Below are 17,454 nucleotides of genomic sequence, written 5' to 3' on the forward strand. Positions count from 1 at the left end.
TTTTTTTGGCAGAACTGGGGATTGAACTCACCAATTTCTCTTTCCTTTTGAGCAATTTCTTCCCATTTTACGATCTATTGTGCACTTTGGATCTTATTTACTCTTTCATCTTCTCACACTAGGGAAACAATATGATGTTTGCACACGTGTGTCTGGTTTATGTCACCAGTGAGCATGGTCTTGGGCTGGGCATGGTGACACACACCTGAAATTGCAGTATGTAGGAGACTGGCAAGAGGATCATTGCAAGTTGAAGACCAGACTGGGTGAAAAAGTGAGTTCAGACTGAACTGTATACCAAGACCCTGTCTCCAAATAAAAATGAATGTGATCTCGAGTCGCATCCATTTACCTACCAAAGTCTCCAGTTTACCCTTTTTTATTGCAGAGTAGTACTCTACCATACAAAAATACTTCATCTTCCTTATCCATTCCTCAGTTGATGGGCATTTGGGTTGTTTCCAAGATCTAGCTATTATAAATTATACTAATATAAACATGGGTACACATACACTTCTGTGGTACAGTGTTTTAAATTCTTCTTGGAAGATACCTAGCAGAGGAATAGCTGGATCAAATGGGACCTCCAAGCATAGTATTTTCGAGGTTTTGTTGTTTGTTTGTTTTGTTTTTGTACCAGGAGTCAGACTCAGGACTTCATGCTTGCCAGGCAGGTACTATGCTGCTGAGCTATATCCCAGGAGTCCTAGTTTTTTTGAGGAGTCTCTACACTGATTTCCACAGTGCTTGTACTAGTCTACATTCCCACAAACAGTGGAAAAGGATTCTTTTTTCCTCACAGCTCCTCCAGCATTTTTTTTTTTTTAAGAAGGAAAGGTCTATTTAGCTCATAGTCTGTAGAGATTTTAGTCCATAATTTGCCAGCACCAAGACAGAGTAGCACAAAGCAAAGGAGCAGAAGACAGCAAAAGCAACAAGGGAAGGGAGAGCCAGCATTTGTTACTATTTGATTTCTTGATAGCCATTCTTTCTGTGGTGAGATGGAAACTCAATGTTGTTTTTATTTGCATCTCTCAAATAACCAGTGGGGTTGAAGAGTTTTTCATATATTTATTTGCTGTCTGTTGGAATTTTAAATGGAGTGATCAGGAAGTTCCTGCCCAGAAGGTGCTTTTGTAAGTAGAGACCTGTTGAGAGGAAAGGGACAGGTACTCACTTTGTGGTAGGAGGGACCGAGGTGGCGAAAGCAGGGGCTGGGTGCTTCTCCAAGGTGGGGAGGGCAGGGAGAAGGGTGGCAGAGCCCAGGGTGGGGTTGAGGGCCAGGGTCTGACCGAAGAGGGAAAGCAGAGCACTTGAGAGGGGCCTCCTCAGGCACACAGCAGTGAGGCGGGGCTGTGTCACCAAACACGAGGTCCTCTGTGAACATGGAGGGCTGGCGCTGGGCCTGTGGATGTGGATAGCGTAGGTCGGGGACATCCTGTCATCAGGACCCTAGAATGAGTCATCCTGCAGGCTGGTCACTCTGAGACTGCTCCTTGCTTTTTGCCTTAGACCTTCCATCACCCGAAGTTAGGGATCCTCCGTCGGGACGACTTTATCTGGAATCTGAAAAATGTTCCACTTCTGGAGAAATACTTGGATGCCTTAGGCCAAAACCGAAACCGGGAGATTGTTGAACAGGTCATTCAGCTGTTCAAGAAGGAAGTGGTGACCAAGCTGAGCCATTTTCGTGAATGTGAGTAACTCCCCAGCCAAATATATATGGGGGAGGAGGGGTTAGTTTTGGCTTTGGCTTTTTTCTTTTTGAGACAAGGTCTCATTATGTGTTCCAGGCTGGTCTTGAACTCACTATGTAGCCCAGGCTGGCCTCTAACTCACAGTGATCCTCCTGTCTCAGCCTCCTGAGTTCCTGAGTGCTAGGATTACAGATGTGCCCCACCATGCCAGCTTTTCTTGATATTTAACTTGTCAAATATCATACCATCAGAAATGTATGGAGAGACAATTTAACTTCCTCACTTCTTGAAACTGCCATACTTATTCCTATTACTTTGTAGCAAATAATATTTTTACTTTTCTCAAAATTGCTGCATTGGAAGAAGTTGGTTATGGTGATAGACCCCTGTAATCCCAGAATTTGGGAGGCTGAGGCAGGAGTTTGAGGCCAACCTAGGCTAAGATGCTGTTTCAAAAAGTGAAAGACAGGGGGCTGGTGAGATGGCTCAGTGGTCTAAAGCACCTACTTAGAGCAAGCTTAGCAAAGCACAGGGACCGCGGTTCAATCCCCCAGCACCACATGCCAGCCAGCCCCGCCCCCTGGTGGGCTGAGCTGGCCACACACACACACACATAAATAAATAAAATTTAAAAAAAAAGTGAAAGACAAAATTATTACATTTGAAGTTCCCTTAAAATCTACATGATTGAATTTGCATTCTATATATGTATGACTTACAAATGATTCATAGCAGTGTTTTCAATTTTCCAACTTTATAAATGGTAGTGCATTGTGTATTATCATTCTAAAGCCTGTTTTGTTGTTGTTGTTTTTTGGTGTTGTTCAACATGCATCCAGGTTTACCCACATCAACATATATAGTTCTAGTTTATTTAGTTTATCAGTTTTAATTGTGAATAGTATTGCCAGTATGCCTTCATCTTTTTGAGAGTACCATGCCTTCTTGTCCTTTCTCATTAAGGGGATTTTAGGTTGTTTTCCACTTTTTTTTCTGACACATCTGGGTGGTTCAGCACCAAAGGTATCCTAGTGATGTCAGCGTGGCAGGACAAGTGTTTTGCTCTTTGCTTATTTTGTGCAAATATAAAGAAGGGTGTAGGCAAAACAAAAACAAAAAACAAGATTTTCTTCCACCTGAATAATGCTTTCCTGCAGTCTTTATCTGGTGAAAATGGAAGCCACCATCCATGTCACTGATCTGGTGAACAAATCCAGCTGGAGGTCGTGGGCTTAGCCCAGTTCTTACTCTCACACCTGACATCGTATCAGAACTGATTCCTTTTGCCTTTGGAGTCTGCCCTCCTTGAGCCCTCTCTTCCGACCTTCATACATACCCTCAGCGTACACCACCAGCACCTCTGGGCTAGGAAGCGACAGAAGCCTCCTCCTGGGCGGGGTTCACGTGGGGGGTTTATGCTCCCTCTTTCCCAGTATTACACTTACCCCGAGATTACCCAAGTTGTATGTAGCAATAGTTTAACTGTTATTACTATGGGATATCTTGCTCATAAGTATACTGCTCATCATTCTTTAAATTTTTATTAGTCCATGTTTTCAGTACGTGTGACATTCAGTATGGGGAGTGTGTCGACATAACACAAGCTCAATTCTTTTTACATCTGCTCTCTTTCCTTTACCTCCTGCCTCCCTCTGTCTCATGGTCCCCTTCCCTTTTGCAAAAAATCTTTCTCCTTGTTTCCTACTTTCCATCTTGTAGTTTGCTTTTTAAATTATTTATACTTGGGTCTCTCATATAAAAGAACCCGTGTGATATTTAAACTTGGGTGTCTGACTTCTTTCACTTAACATTACAGTCTCAAGGTGCATCCATTTCCCTACAGCGAATCAGGTTTATCCTTCTGTATGGCAGAGTAAGTACTCTGTTGTGTGTAAATACCACATTCTCTGTGTGTATTCATCTGGTGATGGACATGTGAGCCACTTCCAAGATTCAGCTGTTAGGAGTTGTGCTGTTGCAAACCTGGGAATGCACAGTATCTTAAAAGGTATTTGGAGTGTTGTTCACTTTCTGCTACTGAGAACAGTGATGCTGGGAGCATTTCTGAGCCCAGTCTATGTGTTTATTAGTTCTTCGGGTAGATATGTAGGACCAAGATTGCAAGGTCACAGAGCACATCAGCATCCACTTGGCTGGACGGCAGTGTCAGGCAGTTTTCAAAAGCAAATAAAGTTCTTATTCTCATTGCCACTGCCAGGTGACCAGATATGTCCAACCTGCAGAATGCCTTTTTTGGGGGTGGGGGTGATGTGAAGAGTAATTACCTTAGACCACAGATAAAATAAATAATGCAAAAAAGGCAGTTGGCCCTTTTTCTCTGACTGCTCCGCAAATTCTGTGAACAGCCTTGCCTAAGGAAAAAAGTAGAGAGATAATGAATTGGGATATAAAGTAACTTACTATGGTTCTGCTTTCAGGCATCAATCATGGCGACCTTAATGACTATAACATTCTAGTGCAGCCCAGCAAGTCAGCCTCTGAAGATGCTGTGTACCAAGTGTCTGGAGTTTTAGACTTTGGCGACATGAGCTACGGCTACTATGTTTTTGAAGCAGCCATCACCATCATGTACATGATGATTGAGAGCAAGAACCCCATACAAGTCGGAGGCCACGTCCTGGCAGGGTTCGAAAGTGTTGTCCCACTGACCGCCATAGAGAGAAGTGCTTTGTTCCTGCTTGTGTGCAGTCGTTTCTGTCAGTCTCTTGTCATGGCTGCCTACTCTTGCCAGCTGCACCCAGAGAACAGAGAGTATCTCATGATCACTGCAAAAACTGGGTGGAAGTACTTACAGCAGATGTTTGACATGGGCCAGAAAGCGGTCGAGAAAGTCTGGTTTGAAACTGCCAGGTCCTATGAAGCTGGGAGCTTCATATGACCAGGTAAGAGTTCGTGTTCACTGGAGTCATTACAAAGGCCATGGGGCCAAGTCAAATTTTGTGAGGGAGGTTCTTTCATAGAGAAAAATGAAGAAATGGAAAAAATCCATTCTGAATATGGCAGAGCACACAAGACCTCAAAGGCAGTGATGGCAGACCTGTGGCATGCATATGGTTGTGTTTTTCCTTTACAAGATGTTAATGTGTGAGGGTTTTTTTTTTTGTTTGTTTGTTTGTTTTTCTAAACACAAGCTTCAGTATTCAGGCTTAATTGCAGTGTTGGCACTTTGCAAAAAATGAGGGAGCCTTGGGTTGTAGTTTGGGCACTTGGTCTCTTAAAGGTTTAAATCACTACCTTAAAGTCTTCAAGTGAACTTAGGGCCACTTTTTGTTTGTGTTTTTGTTTGTTTTGAGACAAAGTCTTACTGTGTGTTTAGGCTGGTGTTGAGCTCACTAAGCAGCCCAAGTGCCGAGGTCACAGGCATGCACCACCATGCCTATTCTCAGGACCACTTTTTATTTTTTATTTTTATTTTAAAGAGAAAAACAATAAAAATGATACAGTGGGACCACTTACTTTTACATGCAGAATTTAGTTCTCCATGGGACCATGTGCGTTGGGTGTGAAACCTACAAAATAGGTTTGAGGGCTGGTGAGATGGCTCAGTGGTCTAAAGCACCTACTTAGAACAAGCGAGGCTAAAACAAAGCACAGGGACCGCGGTTCAATCCCCAGCACCACATGCCAGCCAGCCCCGCCCCCTGGTGGGCTGAGCTGGACACACACACACACAATAAATAAATAAATGTTAAAAAAAAAATTAAAAAAACAAAAAACAAAATAGGTTTGAATCAGATCATCTTGAGGTCTGTTTCAGGCCTTCAATCAATGACTTAAGTGCAAGTCTGGCAAACACATCACCAATTCTATGAAATTGCTGTCTCCTTTCTAGACTCTGTACATTCTTTTTCACGGCCATTGCTTTGTGTACTACATTACCCTTGTGCAGTCTCCTAGCCCAAGAGCTATGGGGTCAATGCAAGAGACCACAAACAACTTGCTTTTGTCTCCTCATCCCTTCGTCTCACACCTGTGATTGTCCTTTTCCCAGAGAAAGGTTTTTCAATGTATTATTTGCAAAATGAATGTAAAAAGAAAGACTGGAAGGCACCTGCTGCAATGCCTTTGGAAGAAACACAGATGTAATTATAGCACAAAAAGCTCAGCTCTTTGAGGAGGTGATTTTTAAAATTCAGATTATAATGTTATTTTTCATCACATTCATTGTAGAGAATTTGTACCTGTACATGATTTAACTTGATTCTTTTTTTCCCATTCCCCTACCCTCCCTTCAGCCCCTCCTCTCATCCACATTTACAAAAGCTTTGTATCCATGTTTTTTTTCTTTTGTCACTTTTTTTTTTTTTTTTTGCGGAACTGGAGTTGAACTCAGGCCCTTGTGCTTGCCAGGGAAGTGCTTATTCTGCTGAGCCATCTCCCCGGCCTCTCACTTTTTTTTTTTTTTTTTTAACTTTTCCCTTTTTTCTTTACTTCCTTTCCCTTTTCTTGTACCCCTCCCCATTTGAACATTTTCTTCCTGTTTCACAATACCTATTATACATTTGGGTCCTTATTTACACTTTCAGTCTCAAACACCAGAGAAACAATGAGGTATTAACACATGTATCTGATTTATTTCCCTTAAAAGTATAGACTCAAGGTGCATCTGTTTTCCTAGGAATACCTTGAGCTTATCCTTTATGACAAAAATCACATCTTTATCTGTTCCTCAGTCGATAGGCACTTGGGTTGTTTCATAGGTTTCGTTATTACAAACTGTGCTGCTATAAACATGAGTGTGCACGTATTGTTGTGGTATGATGCTTTTATTTTTATTTTTTTTATTTTTTGAGAAGATACCAAGAAGGAGAATATGTGGGTTAAATGGAACCCCAGTCTCAGTTTTTTTAGGAATCTCCACACGATTTCCACAGTGGTTGCCCCAGTGTATACTCCCACCAACAGTAGAGAAGAGTTCCTTTTTCTCCATAGCCTACCAGAACGTGTGTGTGTGTGTGTGTGTGTGTGTGTGTGTTTTGTTATTGTTTTGTCTTGCAGAACTTGTTATTGGTCGACTTCCTGATAAAAGCCATTCTTTCTGGGGTGAAATGTGAGGAGGTGATTGAAACTGGAACTCCTGAGACAGGTGCTGGGAGACAGTAGAGTTGCAAGGAAGCATACTGAGATCTTAATAGTGAAGCATATTTTTTTCTTTTTTGGCAGAACCAGGAATTGAACTAGGCCCTTGCGCTTGCCAGGGAAGTGCTCATTCCACTGAGCCATCTCCCCGGCCCAATAGTGAAGCATATTAAGATTATTTATTTACTCAGAGCCAGGGCTGCGATCAGGTCTGCAATGTAGTCCATGCTCCTGACCACTGCAAAGTCTTATACAGCTTATCTCCTCTGCTTTCCCTCTGCTTCTGTCTTCCCTGCGCGTGCACACACACACACACACACACACACACACACCCTCAGGTGACCTCAAACACATGGCAGGGGGAAACAGTGAGATCACTCACACAAAATCACTCATGCTTCTCAAATTTAAAGAAGTGTGACTTTTATCTAACTTGACCATTAAGAAAACTACACACCAGGAAAATGGACTGAAATTTGGTTCACTCCCAAGTCACTATTCATCTTCCTCTGTAATGAACCCAAACAGATTTCTCTCTCCTCTTCCTCTTCCTCTTCTTCCTCCTCCTCTTCCTGCTCCTCTTCTTCTTCCTCCTCCCTCTGCTCCTCCTCCCCCTGTTCCTCCTCCCCCTGCTCCTCCTCTTCCTCCCCCTCCTCTTCCTCTACCTCCCCTCCCTCCCCTCCCCTCTCCTCCTCCTCCTTCTCTTCTCCTCCTTCTCCTCCTCCTCTTCCTCTTCCTCCTCCTCCCTCTCCTTTTTGTACTGGAAATCAAACTTATCCTGGCTCTGAATTTCCCTCTTGATTGCTGTTGTGGTTTAGACCTAAACTGTCTTCCAAGTGGCATGTGTGTAGAAGGTAGTTGAATCATGGGGGTGCTGTATCATCAGTGGATTCATTGATTAGTCCAGTAGCACGCTGGGCTGTCAGCAGGTGAAGCCTGGTTGGAGGTAGTCACTGGGCAAGATTAGGGTGGGTGTATTCATGTCTTGGCTCCTTCTCTCTGCTTCTTGGCTGCCAAGGGGTTAACAGCTGCCCTCCCCCAGGCCCTTCCCACCTTTCTTCCCCCTTCTGTCTTGGAGCCAGCCAACCATAGTCAACCTGAAACTACTTTTTTTTTTTTTTTTTTGTTAAGAGAAGGGTCTACAGGATGTTCAGGATCTCACTACTAGATCATAGTGATCCGCCTGTTTACAGCCTCCCAAGAGCTGGGATTACAGGCCTATGCACCACACCCAGTCTTTTTTTTTTTTTTTTTTAAATCTCTCTCTTTTTAAGTTGTAGATGTTAGGTATTTTGTTCCAGTGACAGGAGAGTCACTAAGACAACTATTCATGTCAACGTGGATTTTTTTCACTGAATTCCTGATATAAATATTGCTGACCACTACTTTAAGATTGATCCTTTTTTTTTCTTTCTCTCTTTCTTTCTCTTCTTCTTCCTCTTCATCTTGCTCTTCTTTTTCTTCTTTACCTTTTGGTGTGGTACTAGAGATTGAACCCAGGATCTTTGCACTGAGCTATATTTTCAGCACCATCACTACCTTATTTTTTTTAATTTAATTTTTTAAATTTTGAGACAGTTTCTTGCTAAGTTGCAAGGTGGGCTTGAAGTTGCAATCTTCCTGTCTCTGCCTTGCAGTGTGCTAGGATTATAAGTGTGCTCCCCCAGGTCTGGCTACATTTTAGTAATTAAGCATATGTTACACTGAACTAATATTTTACTGTTTGGAGTTTGTTCTAGCTGATCTTTAATCATGAGTTCCAGCTTCATAAATTCTTGGATGACTGTTAATGGCTAATCTTAGGTGTCCATTTTGCTGGGTGAAGGGCTACTCTGATAACAGAGAAAACATTCCTTTTGGGTGTGCTTGTGAGGATTCTGAACTAGAGCACTGAGTGAGGAAGACCCTCTCACCAAGGTGAATAGGCACATCCAGTCCATGGAAGAATGATCCAGTCTTTTTTCTGGAGTTGAAAGAGCCACCTTTTAGTACCTTTGAACATCAGAAATCCAGATTCTTGCCCTTTGGACTCCAGGACCTACACCAGTAGCCCCCAGCCTCTCAGGCCTTTGGCTTAAACCTATTTACATCATCAGCTCGCCGGTTCTCAGGCCACTGGACTCAGCTTCCCTGGTTCTCCAGCTTGGATGTGGACTTCTTCTTGGCTTCTGTAATCACACCACAAATCCACCTATAAATTCCCATAATAAACTCCCTGTTATCATCTGTCCTAATGGCTTTGTTTCTCTGGAAACCTTACTAGTACAGGAAATAAATTGAATATCATAGCGACTTCAGAAACGTGCCATGACAGTTCCCAAGCATGCCCTCCATAAAAATCTGTTGAATGAACTGTAAGAATGAAAGCACTTAAAGGTGCCAGGTTCAGTCTTTTCCACCAATAAAGAGAAAACAAAATTTTAGATTTGGGAATCCATGCCAAATGTCTGGCAAAAACACTTTGCCTTTTTCTGTCCAGATATTTCTCTTGTAGTTGATAGTGAAGCTTTACTTTCTGGTCTTCTTATCCTTACATTCAGTGATGTACACCTCCAATCATGTTATTATCTCATGATTCCCATGGGTCTTGAACACAGGCTGGAGGAAATCTTGTCTCTGCTCCACAATACCCAGGGCCTCAACTGAGAGGACTTGAAAGGTGAACTAGTTGATGCTTGAGAAAATTGATCACTGGGGACCAAAAGTATCTGGAGGAATCTGCTCTCATCTATGTGGCAGGTGATGCTAGAACCACATCTGAGGTGTGACCAGACATCTCTCCTCATGCTCTATGTTTGCTCACAAAAATGAAGGGTCACCCAAGAGGAAAAGGTATAAGTATATTACTTTTTATGGCCTATTCTCAGAAGTCACATTATCACTTCTGGCTCACCCAGTTTCAGGGCAACATGACACAGAACCTCTTTGTGAGAATGATCAGTGGCACACTGTAAGACTATGACAGATGAAGGGGCCTGCAGGTTAGCTCAGTTGTTTAAGTGCCTGCGCAGGCAAACACAGTCAGGTGCAGGGGACCTTGGTTTGATTCCCAGCTCCAAATGCCTTAACACAACCCACAATTGAGGCAGCCTGAGCCAGCAAAAAAAAAAAAAAAAAAAAAAAAAAAAAAAAAAAAAATCCTTCTCAACTTTTAAGGGCCAGCCTGATAGCTCAGTGGACTAAACCCCAGTGTGCCATGCCGGCCCGCACGTGGGGCATGGTGGTGCGTGCCTGCCTGTAATCCCAGTGCTTTCGGAGGCTGAAAACAGGAGACTCGCTAGGAGTTCGATCTACATAGTGAAACCTTGTAGGCCCTGTAGACCCTGTAGACCCTGTCAAAAAAAAAAAAAAAAATATGACAGATGGGAGAACTGGGGACCTCATCAAGATGACAGGTCACTTCATCTTAATTTCCCATTTCCAATAAGAAAAAAGAGTGTAGTGTCAAAAAGCATCCTACAGCTTGGCCTCAAATGCTTGTCCTCCCTTACTTCTTGCTTATTGCTCCCACTCTTCTACTCAGGCCAGACTGAACTAGTCTACCACCTAAACTTGTCAAACTCATTTTTCTGCCCTTTTATCTCAATTGGTCCCCTTTCTTTGACTTAAGGCATCCTACCTATCACTTAAAACTCAAGTGTTTGCTGACCTGAAGAATGAACTAAATTGGAAAGGCAAGGGCTTTCAGAGGTAGCTTAAATTAAGACGCCTGAGGATGCTTCAGGACACTGTCTGGGTATGGCACTATGCCAGTTCACCTCTCCACTTGGGAAGCACAAATGACAGGACTTCAGAGTGCAACTCATTCCTAAGCTACCGCCTTGTCAAAGTCCAGTCTAAAAGCTTTGCATCCTACATAGAGAGGACAAACTCCTTGCCCGATGCTCTGAAAGAACTACATTATTAACCCAGATGTAGTCAGCCCACTATACTCCCTCCAGACTAAGCAAATAGGACTTTACATAGTTGGATAAAAAAAGGTGGAGAGATGAATACAGGACAGCACTGCAAAGATAAAACGCTGTGTGTTTAGTGATGTCGGGTATTAAGTAAGTTGATGGGGTAAATCTTTTCTGAGGCAGAGACCAAAGTGAAAGTTCTTCCAAAAGTGCCAACCCATCGTGACTTTTTAAAAAAAATGCATTTGGTACAGATTCTCTTTAGGCAGTTCGTACTCAGTAATCCTCCTGTTTTCAGGCTCCCCTGCACTGGGATTACAGGTGTGCACCACCACACTCAGTCTCTGTGGCCGCTGTGTGCCCCAGGGGCGAGGGTGGGGCAGCATGTGGGGTCAGAGATGGAACCCTAGTTCCTACACTTGCCTAAGCAGACGCTTAGTCCTCTGTGCTATCTCTCTGGCCTCTCATGATTTGTTTTATACATTTAAAAAACTAAACGAGCCAGGTGCGGTGGCATACACCCCCAATCCCAGTACTCAAGACTGAGGCAGGAGGTCCATCGCGAGTTGGCAGACAGCCTGGGTTACATAATGAGTTCAAAGCCAGGTTGCACAGTCCAGGAAGACCCTGTCTCAAAAACACCAATACATAAATAGGCATATATCAGCCATAAAAGTGGAAGCCAAATCTGAGGAGATGCTGGGCAGAAAGTTTAGCTGGCCGTGGCTGGAACATGTATATGTGTCAGAACTGAAAAGGCAGGCTATTTAACTCGGTCCAAGGACACTGCTAGCTAGTCTACGCCACGCAAAGTAAAAGTAATAGCGTGTAGGGCGCAGGCTGAAATTGCAGACGCTCCAGCGCAAGCTCGGAAACTCCACTCCTCTGCACCGCCAGGAGCGGGGCCCGCGCGGCACGCTCCACCTAGAACACCTTGAAGGCGCCGCCTTCCCAGCCTGCTAATCTTCGGCCCGCTTCCGGGGAACTTCCGGGTTCTCACCGTCCCGCCCCCCGCGGCTCTGCGCATGCGCGGCGGCCATCTGCGGAGCGGTCTTCGGGCAACGGCGTTGCTTCTCGGTCCTTACGGAGGACGGCGGTCGTTGTAACTCTCGGTTCTTCATTGTTTCCTCTCGGGTGAGCCTCGTCCACCCCGAGGGCTCGCAGAAGCGTGGGCGCTGACCTCAGGGCGGGGGTCGTGAACGGCGAGGTAGCCGGTCGGCTTGCTGCGGCCGCCGAGAAGCTGTGGGCCGATGACTGTGCATCCGCCTCCGCGGACTGGCCGCTGCCGGCTGCCGTTGCTCCCCGCCTGGGGCCGGGATGGCGGGCTCTGGCCGGGCCCACGGAGGACGGTGGGCAGCCGAGGGGTCGGCCCAGGGCCGAGGGGCCGGGGCGCCTCCAACTGTGGTGTCCGGGACGCGAACGTGAGCACCGGGGCATGTGCGGAGTGCTCAGAGTCGCGCCGGGGAGGCGTCGCGCGCGGAGGTGCGGTCGTAGTGTTGACACGCGAGCAGACCCCCGCCCCACCTCCTCTCCGGGCCTCTCCGCCGCGCTGCCCGCTACCCCCCAAAACCTGGCTGTGGGAGCCGAGGACCGACCTGCCTCAGCCTCTCGCCGGCCTGTGTGATCTTGGTGAACTGCCCGTTTCTGTGGCCCTTAAGGCTCTTCTGAGTCTTGGTGGAGACCCCTGACTAAGACCCTACTTAGTTTCCAGTCTTGATTCTCTGAAGTATTATGGGCTTTGGACCCAAGGTTTTTTTTTTTTTTTTTTTTTTAAAAACATAGAATCTTGGCTGTTGTATTTTTTTATAAATGGATTACTGTCCCCATCCTCAAATTCACGGAGGACCCCACTCCCCCTCCCCACGTCAAACTTAAGTCAGTGGCTCCTGCCCATTGAGCTCTCCAGCTTTGTTCGCGCCTTATCCTCTGCCTGCAGGGCCCCTCTCTCCCTTCCTCTTGTTTTTCCTTTCAGACCTGCAGGTTTTCAACTTGTCTCTGCTTCACCAGTCTCTCATTAATTCAGTGTCTCTATCTTTTTCTCAAAAAAAAATTTTTATAATTTTCTCCATTTCTTTTCCTACCCCACATTGAGTGCCTCTTTCCGCATTACTTTTATTTTACTTTGTCTTTTTGAGACAGGGACTCGTTATGCAGTTCAGCTGGCCTTAAATTTACTTTGTAGCCCAGGCTGGTCACAAACTGGTAAGGATCCTCTTGCCTCAGCCACCTAAGCGCTGGGATTACAGGCATGTGCCACCACGGCTTCACATTGCTCTCAGGTCAGGGATTGCATTTATTATGATGTTTCTTTTTTTTTTTTTTTAATTTTTTTTATTTTTTTGTGTGTGTGTGTGTGTGTGTGTGGCCAGCTCAGCCCACCAGGGGGCAGGGCTGGCTGGCATGTGGTGCTGGGGGATTGAACCGTGGTCCCTCTGATTTGCTAAGCTTGTTCTAAGTAGGTGCTTTAGACCACTGAGCCATCTCACCAGCCCCTATTATGATGTTTCAACATCTAGATAATTGCCCAACACTTAGCAGGTACACAGTAAAAGCTGAATAGAATAAATAAAACCGATTTTTAAAGTAAGGAAATACATTTTAAATTGTGAATTTTATTTTAATGATGATCCTTTTTTCTTTCTACAGGAATTTTCTAAAATCCAAAAACAATGGTGAGTTAATAACACAAGCTAATAAATTATGCTGAGAAATAGTATTGCTTTCACTCAGCCTCCAAACTTGCATGAGAAAATTGAATAGAAGCAGAAGGAGACGGGGTGGTATCATTTTTATCGAATGTGTCCCACACATTGAACCTGTGCACCATACATTTTGTGATTTATGGGCTTGTGAGAATTGGCTAATTTTCAGTGGCTAGGAATCATTTGTATGTTTTGCCTTTGCAGTCTCGAAGATATGACTCCAGGACAACTATATTTTCTCCAGAAGGTAAAATAGAAATTGTTCAGTCTGCCCCAAGTAAAGAGTTTATGTATCTGTTAGGCCTTAACCACTTAACAGTTTACCACAAGCATTGTTTGGACAGTGTGATTGTTTATGTATATTGAGTTATCCTGAGTGTCACTCAGGCAGATTTACCATTCACAGAAAAATTATTAAATAAATTCAATAAAATTGTTTTGTATTTCTTGTTAAATTAATTTAAATGAAAGTTTTGGTCATTTTGTCTTTACATAATTGTTCTGGTAAGTGGTTAAAAGAAAAAACATGAAATGTTTCTGCAGTGACTGAGTTCATTCTTTTTGTACTTTAAAGTTACTCGGGGCCGGGGAGATAGCTTAGTAGCGCAAGGGCCTGAGTTCAATCCCCAGTTGTGCCAGAAAAAAAAAAAGTTTTAGGGACCAGGGAGAAAGCTCAGTGGAATAAGTGCCTGTCTGGCAAGCGCAAGGTCCTGATTTCGATCACTGGTACCACCAAAATAAATAAATAAATATATATATATGTATATATATATATATATATGCAAACTATTTTTTTTTTTTAAGGGGGAGCTGGGGAGATAGCTCAATGGAATAAGTGCTTGCCTGGCAAGCATAAGATCCTGAGTTGGATCACTGGTACCACAAAAAAAAAAAAAAAAAGAAAACTTGTTACCAGGATGATGACGTCATGCCTCATGGAAGGGTCAAAGTGGCCCTGTTACTGGCAGCCTGCTAGTATCCTGGTGGGTTCCTCTTGGACCAGCCATATGGTAGCACTAAGGAGAGTCCTGGCTTCTCACTGCTTGTGTTCTTTAGGTCGCTTGTACCAAGTGGAATATGCCATGGAAGCCATTGGACATGCGGGCACCTGTTTGGGAATTTTAGCAAATGATGGAGTTTTGCTTGCAGCAGAGAGACGCAACATTCACAAGCTTCTTGATGAAGTCTTTTTCTCTGAAAAAATTTATAAACTCAATGAGTAAGTGGTAATCTTGGGAATGAGTTTTAACTGTTTTACTTTTTCACATAAGTGAGATCTGCCTGGTTGGGGAGGGTTCTTCTCAATGACATGGTAGATGTGAACAATTTATTTTTACTTGTGAAAACTTGTGCTTAGTGATACCTTGATAGCTCTTTGAAGCCCAGGACCACATGTGCCTCTTTTTACTTTTGGAAGCATCTTATTATGTCTAGGTACTTTTTTCTTTTTTTTTTTTTGGTAGGTCAGGATGGAAGCTATCTAGGGATAGAACCCAGGGCTTCACATGTCCTAGGCAAGATTCTACTGAGCTGCATACCCAGCCCTTACCCTGCTTCACTGCCTTATTTAGTTATTTACTTATTATTATTATTATTATTTTCGGTGTATGTTACTGCTCTTAAATGCAAAGCTGAAATACTTAGTGGAAAAGCAGGGTTGTGTTGTATAATACTAGAAGTATAGGCTAGAAGTATCAGATCTGGGTTCAAATGCAGGCTGCAACCACGTGAACTGGGTAGTCTTGCAACAGTTTAACTCCTGTTTTACTACAGGAGGGCCTCAGGGCCTCTTAGAATGACTGTTAAAGTAAAAAAAAGAAAGAAAGCTAAAATAAATGTAGTGAACTAGCATAGTGTCTGACATGTAGCAGTCTTAAAAATATTTTAGAGTAACTATTCAGGACTTTTGTTGAAACTATTTACCAAAGAACAAATCACTATAAAAGAATCACACAATGCTGATGTTTAGTAACATTTAAATAAAACATATATAATAAAACCAGGTCTCCTAGAGATCTGGGAATATTATAGGTGTAACCTGTGAGATTTCTGTTCTTTTTGGGAATGCAGAATTTTGTAGCTATTGGAGAGCCAGCTGTGCTATCAGAGACTTTCCTTCAGGGTTAAGGCTTATGACCACTGATCATTGTAGCCTGAATCAGTCAGCTGAGGTGGTATCACCCACATAACCACTTTTGGACCTACCCTGCAGATGCAGACTCTAGGCATAGAGACTGGGTGTCTAGGCTGGAGTGGAGTGGACAAGGCTCAGGGACTAGGCAAAGAAAAGGAAAAACAGCCTTGTAGGACACTGGTCCTATCTTGTGAGCACCTGTGCTCCGGTGGCCCCTCGCCTCCACAAGCCGGCCTTACAAGGTGGGGATATACTGTTATAGAGTGTGGGGGTAGTTTGTCTATCCAGTAATACCTGTTTCTTTTTTTGAGATTGAATTTGGCATCCTAGTGTTCATTCCCTTGCCCTGTTCAAGGATAGGAATGATAAATGCATTACTAAAAAATATAGGTTGTATTTGTCATTTGTGTTAAATGAGATGAGTAAACATATTTACACAGATTAAAAACATTGCGCTTTTTCCTGAAGTGTGTAGCAGCTGTTAAGTTTGGTGAGTTCCTCCTAATAGATCTTGGTACTTCTCCATACTTATAATGCCTGTACACCTTCCTGCTTACCAATCATTGTTTTTCTTCTCTTCAAGGGACATGGCTTGCAGTGTGGCAGGTATAACTTCTGATGCTAATGTTCTGACTAATGAACTGAGGCTCATTGCACAAAGGTAGGAACATAAATAGCAAAACTGATGATACAGGAATTAGCTTAGTTGTTTCTAAGGAGAGCTTGCTTTTGCAAGTTTTAAAGTCACTAAAGAGTATTTGTTTGTTCCCCAGGCCTGCCATGCTGGCACCACCCCCAGTGTGCACTGAGACAGCAATTGAGACTTGGTGTGGTGGCGAGTGCCTATAATTCCAGCTCTTGGGAGGCTGTAGACAGGTGGATCATTATGAGTCCGATCTAGGGGGCCGGGGAGATGGCTCAGTAGAATAAGCACTTCCCTGGCAAGCACAAGGGTCTGAGTTCAATCCCCAGTTCCTCAAAAAAAAAAAACCTATGAGTCCGATCTAGTAGTGAGACCCTGAACACCCTGTAGATAATACCCTTCCCCCCGCAAAAAAAAAAAAAATTATTCATTGACCGTTTTGTTTTTTAGTTAAAAGGATAAAATGCTACAGTAATAGTGTTAGGATGTTGACATTTCCTTCTCTTTAAATATAGTGACAATTGCATTGGGTTCATGGCATAGGTTTCTTTTCAGTGTCTGAATTTTCCTTAGAGTCTGTGTTTTAAAGAAAAGCCTTACTATACTATTTTCTTTATCCTAGGTATTTATTACAATATCAGGAGCCAATTCCTTGTGAGCAGTTGGTTACGGCACTGTGTGATATCAAACAGGCCTATACACAGTTTGGAGGTACTGAGTTCTTGGAAACTTTTTTTCTAAAGTTGAAAATATTTTATAAATATTAATCTTTTAAAAGAGTGAAAAAAATAGCAAATCAACTCTTTGTAGTATGTACTTCATGAAGGAACTTTCACGAAGTAGGTTATCATATGCTGTATGTAGTAATAAGATATTGAAAGGCAAAATGACATTTTCAAGTCTGGAAACAAATTTCTCTTTGCATAATAATGAAATTCAGCACTGGTCCTCTGTGTCCTCATTTCCTCTCCTGGCTTTGTCCAAATCCTAGAAGCAGAAATGCAGTCTGGGAGAGCTTATCTGTAGTGGCCAGAGCACAAAGCAGTTTATGAATGCTTATTTTCCCAGGAAGAGGTTTAGCTTGGGTAACTATGGTGATACCAAAGTGAGAATGTTGACATGTTTACTTTCTTTTCCCTTGTTAAAGGAAAGCGCCCCTTTGGTGTTTCATTGCTGTACATTGGCTGGGATAAGCACTACGGTTTTCAGCTTTATCAGAGTGACCCCAGTGGAAATTATGGCGGCTGGAAAGCCACATGCATCGGAAATAACAGTGCTG

At 43.4% G+C, this 17,454-nt stretch overlaps 2 protein-coding genes across 5 annotated transcripts in view; both read left to right on the forward strand.

Moving 5' to 3' along the window:
- Hykk (hydroxylysine kinase) overlaps positions 1-9,025 on the forward strand; it is a 22,403-nt gene extending 13,378 nt beyond the window's left edge. The window contains exons 4-6 of one of the 4 annotated variants that reach the window (XM_004628883.2): positions 1,513-1,696; positions 4,136-4,600; positions 8,715-9,025. In XM_004628883.2, the coding sequence (XP_004628940.1) occupies positions 1,513-1,696; positions 4,136-4,596 (645 nt within the window). In that variant the 3' untranslated portion in view covers positions 4,597-4,600; positions 8,715-9,025. Of the gene's footprint in view, positions 1-1,512; positions 1,697-2,060; positions 2,078-4,135; positions 5,019-6,881; positions 6,918-8,714 lie in introns of those variants that run through there. The other 3 variants (XM_023712462.1, XM_023712463.1, XM_023712461.1) reach the window with 3 other exon arrangements.
- A 2,684-nt stretch (positions 9,026-11,709) lies between these two features.
- Psma4 (proteasome subunit alpha 4) overlaps positions 11,710-17,454 on the forward strand; it is a 7,826-nt gene continuing 2,081 nt past the window's right edge. The window contains exons 1-7 of the mRNA XM_023712606.1: positions 11,710-11,830; positions 13,343-13,368; positions 13,603-13,645; positions 14,455-14,617; positions 16,116-16,193; positions 16,798-16,886; positions 17,323-17,452. Of these exons, the coding sequence (XP_023568374.1) occupies positions 13,366-13,368; positions 13,603-13,645; positions 14,455-14,617; positions 16,116-16,193; positions 16,798-16,886; positions 17,323-17,452 (506 nt within the window). The 5' untranslated portion in view covers positions 11,710-11,830; positions 13,343-13,365. The remainder of the gene's footprint in view (positions 11,831-13,342; positions 13,369-13,602; positions 13,646-14,454; positions 14,618-16,115; positions 16,194-16,797; positions 16,887-17,322; positions 17,453-17,454) is intronic.

Source organism: Octodon degus, unplaced genomic scaffold (genome assembly GCF_000260255.1).
Source record: "Octodon degus isolate 3935 unplaced genomic scaffold, OctDeg1.0 scaffold00026, whole genome shotgun sequence".
In the NCBI taxonomy this organism is placed as follows: Eukaryota; Metazoa; Chordata; class Mammalia; order Rodentia; family Octodontidae; genus Octodon; species Octodon degus.